This window comes from Nicrophorus vespilloides, unplaced genomic scaffold (genome assembly GCF_001412225.1).
Source record: "Nicrophorus vespilloides isolate i.1.1-1 unplaced genomic scaffold, Nicve_v1.0, whole genome shotgun sequence".
Lineage (NCBI taxonomy): Eukaryota > Metazoa > Arthropoda > Insecta > Coleoptera > Silphidae > Nicrophorus > Nicrophorus vespilloides.
The window spans coordinates 613-4,079 of record NW_017097623.1 but is presented as its reverse complement, the minus strand read 5'-3'; the positions used below and the strand labels follow the sequence as shown (position 1 = coordinate 4,079).

The following is a 3,467-nucleotide window of genomic DNA, read 5'->3' as shown; positions in this document are numbered from 1 at the left end:
ATAATTACACTTATTGTAGAAATTATGAAATTAATTCTCAAAAATTGATAAAATAACAATGTAATTATATCAAAACTATCAAGTATACAATGGACGCCATCTGTGTTTTAAAATTGTAACTAAAACATTAACATATATGTTAACTTATAAAGATTACATTTAATTTGTTCAAATAGTAAAACTGTGGATGCGCCGGGTTTAAAATTGTTTTTTTGAAATAATTATGGTAATAAACATTCACATTTTTTATCTACACGAGGACAATAAAATATTTATACGTCTGGTAGAAAAAAAATGTGGATGCGCCAGGTACAAAATGTCAATTTTACAATTTATTGACTTATATATTCTTTCCGACGATTCCTGATAAAAAAAAGTGTAAATCTAAATTATAATATTTTGAATGTAAAACCGTGAAAATCAAAAATTATGTAAATACGCATATTTTGAACATTTTTTTTTAATTTATTTTTTAAGAGAACACGTGTAAAGAAAGTACCGTATAAAACGAGGGATATGTGGATCTATCTTTTAAGATAAAACATTAAATCATAGGAAATCCATTTACGGTACAAAATAAACATAACTTATCCAAAATTTGATTAATTGAACAACAACACCTCTCTTACTCACAATATCAGTCGAGGTCTCGAAGTGGAGAACTTTGAGATGTTGCAGAAAAATTGATGTTTATGACGTTTTTGTACACATATTTAAAATTTTTAAGTGTAAAAAGTTTGAGAGAGACTGCTGTATAAAATGTCCCAAAACATCCAAAGTTTAATTAACTTAGTTTTTATTTCATACATAGTTTAAAATTATTTTTCATTTTAACATAAAACAATACAAAACAATTTTGTTAAATACAACCTGTTTAGAATAGGATTTTCTACGTATTCATATTTTTTTTTTGTTGTTAATTAGTTAATTTAATATAATGTGAAGGATTAAATAAAAATACTATTCGTACAGAATTTAAGATAAGTTTATTGATACGTTTAAAATTTCGTACAATCAATCTCAATATTTATTTACAGAATTTTATTTTAAGAGTTTCTTAAAAAAATATTATAAAGCTTGAAATTTGTAAACCTTAGCTATATTTACAAAGGATTAAAGTACGTTTTTTTTTTTATTTGTTGAACATTATGAGGAATTAAATAGCTAATCACTATTCACATACTTGTCGTTCCAAAATTGTTAGATTATTAATAACTATGTTAATATAGAAAATAGGTTTTCTCCAACAACAAGCATAAAAATAGAATATTATTATTATTATTAAATTGGTATTAAACATTTGAAATGGTATCAGTTTGCGTAAACATGACGGTTTCTATATATATAAATATTTGTAGATTGTCGCCCCTGTTCCATCGAGGTGATAAAGATTTCGATGCACGCAGAAGAGTGCATTTTTACATGTCCCCGGAACTGTCTTCCCTGGAGTCGACGTCCGTGGGATTCACGTACTTGTCGTGTAAAGTTCTCAGATGCCTGAGCAAATTGCTTTTAACGTTGAATCCTTTGCTGCAGTAATTGCAGTTGTACGGCCTTTCGCCGGTGTGCGTCCTCCTGTGGATCATCATGGAAGCATGGGATGGGAACTTCTTGTCGCAGATCGGACAGACCTTCTGGGAATAGGGGCCGGAGCATTTGGCGACGCTGGAAGAGCGGAGGGGTCGAATCGAGTGATCCAACGATGCGTTGCTGCTGCAGTTCGATTCCCTCATCTCCTGCTCGGTGTGCTCCGATTGGATGTGGTGCACCCATCTGGCAGGAGTCGGGAAGTACAGCTGACACATGTCGCATTGTAAAGGTGGAAAGTTGCCGGTGTCTTCTTCCTGAAAAATAAAGCAACGGTTAACGTCCCATTCATGGACATTTTTTGTTAAGGGATTATTAATTACAGGACGTCCGCGTTTTTGTCGCTTCGCTGGCATCATATCGGTGTGCGTCTGCACGTGCTTCACCCAATCAGCAGGTATCGTGAAGACCTCGGAACAAAGTTCGCAGGTTAATGGAGAGTACAGGTTCTCCGTTTCTACGGGAACATCCTCGATCTGTATCTCAGGCTTGATCAGCATACCAGACTTAAAGATGTCATCCTTCAGTATTTCCATTTCCTCTTGTGGCAGTTCCGTCCATTCGACCGGCTCCTCTTTGATCACTAGAATCTGCATTAAATCCTTCGTCGCATCTTTAATATCCTTGTTGACCTTCTCACCTTCACCATTCTTTTGATCATCAACTTTATCATCCATCAATGCGAAATCCGCAATCCTAATTTCATCCATCTTCACAGTTCTATCCTCTTTCTCCACTACCAATTCCTTCTCTGCATTCACTTCCTTCTGCTCATTACCATTATTTTCTACTTTATCTTCCTTCTCCACTTTATCCTCTTTCTCTATCTTCTCTTCTTTATCTTCAACTTCATCTTTATCTTCCATTTCCATTTTGTCTTCCTTCTCCTCCATCTCATCCTTCTCCTCTTTGTCAAACATCGGTATTTCCCTGGGAAACTCGAAATTCTCCACGATATTCTCTTTGTTCTCCTTGGACAGATCTGGGATTTGGATCGATACGGGCGTCGAAGTGTTGCTGTTGCTGCTCAAATGACAACTAGTCAACGTTTTCTTCACATCATATTCTTCGGTTCGGGGACGATAAAGACCTTTTATCTTCAGCAGATCTCCACCGGTCAGAACGTTATTCAATATTTCAGTGGAGACTGTCGCCTCTCCACAATACATGTACTGTATCAAAACCTTCATGGTTCTGTAATTTATGTCCGGCGGAAGAATGATGATCAGCGGAGCCAACGATGATATCCTTGCCTGCATCTTAAGCACTTGATTAAAGTATTGGCTGCACGCGGAGAGGATGAACCGATGCGCGAATAGCTGACGACCGTCTATCGTCAGCAGGATGACATCGGTAAAACAATCGCCGTTCACGGCTGACGCGACGCAGCCGTGCAGATGGTTTCCAAACGAATTCCATTTCAATTGGTAATGCGCCGGAGTTCCCTCCATAATCTACAAAATACACATTCATTTCTATTAAATCTTATATTTACGTAAACTTCTATGGTTGCAATACATCAATTAATATAGTTAATTAAGTGCACGTCAAGGGGATTCTGATTGATCGTATTGGTAACTTACAAACCTTTATTTTCTGTTACTTCTTCCTTGTCACTTTCACAGAACATTCAATGAGCATCTGAAAGAAAAGACAAACATAAACATTATAATATTCATAATGTAAACCTACAAACATGTTTTAATTTTATAGTATTAAATGACTTTTTTCTAGTTTCGGCCAATAAATGGCAACTGTAGATCCAATTCTACATAAAACAACAGCTAAAATCTAATATTTTACAAATTATTTAAATTAATACATCGAGAAGCGCTCATGTCGTTCATTCTCATAAATAAAACAGTCAAATAACTGTCATC

The 3,467-nt window shown here is 35.1% G+C and overlaps 1 protein-coding gene across 2 annotated transcripts; it reads right to left on the bottom strand.

The window, feature by feature from the left end:
• Positions 1–1,191: 1,191 nt before the first annotated feature.
• Positions 1,192–3,230, bottom strand: LOC108560572 (zinc finger protein 436-like). Of its 2 annotated transcripts, XM_017918187.1 has the most exons (4): positions 3,175–3,230; positions 2,228–3,041; positions 1,911–2,170; positions 1,192–1,844 (listed from the first exon to the last, which is right to left on the bottom strand). In XM_017918187.1, exons 2-4 carry the CDS (start codon positions 3,036–3,038, stop codon positions 1,419–1,421), a joined length of 1,497 nt encoding a protein of 498 aa, XP_017773676.1. In that variant the 5' UTR covers positions 3,039–3,041; positions 3,175–3,230; the 3' UTR covers positions 1,192–1,418. The 2 variants fall into 2 exon arrangements, with proteins under 2 accessions (XP_017773676.1, XP_017773675.1); XM_017918186.1 differs by having other exon boundaries at positions 1,911–3,041.
• Between the last annotated feature and the right edge of the window lie 237 nt (positions 3,231–3,467).

Excerpts from the sequence above, each read along its gene's own strand:
- LOC108560572 (XM_017918186.1), bottom strand. The coding sequence starts at position 3,038 with ATGGAGGGAACTCCGGCGCATTACCAATTGAAATGGAATTCGTTTGGA. Across the intron at positions 1,845-1,910 it reads GACAAAAACGCGGACGTCCT|GAAGAAGACACCGGCAACTT; the intron begins GTAATTAATAAT and ends TTTATTTTTCAG.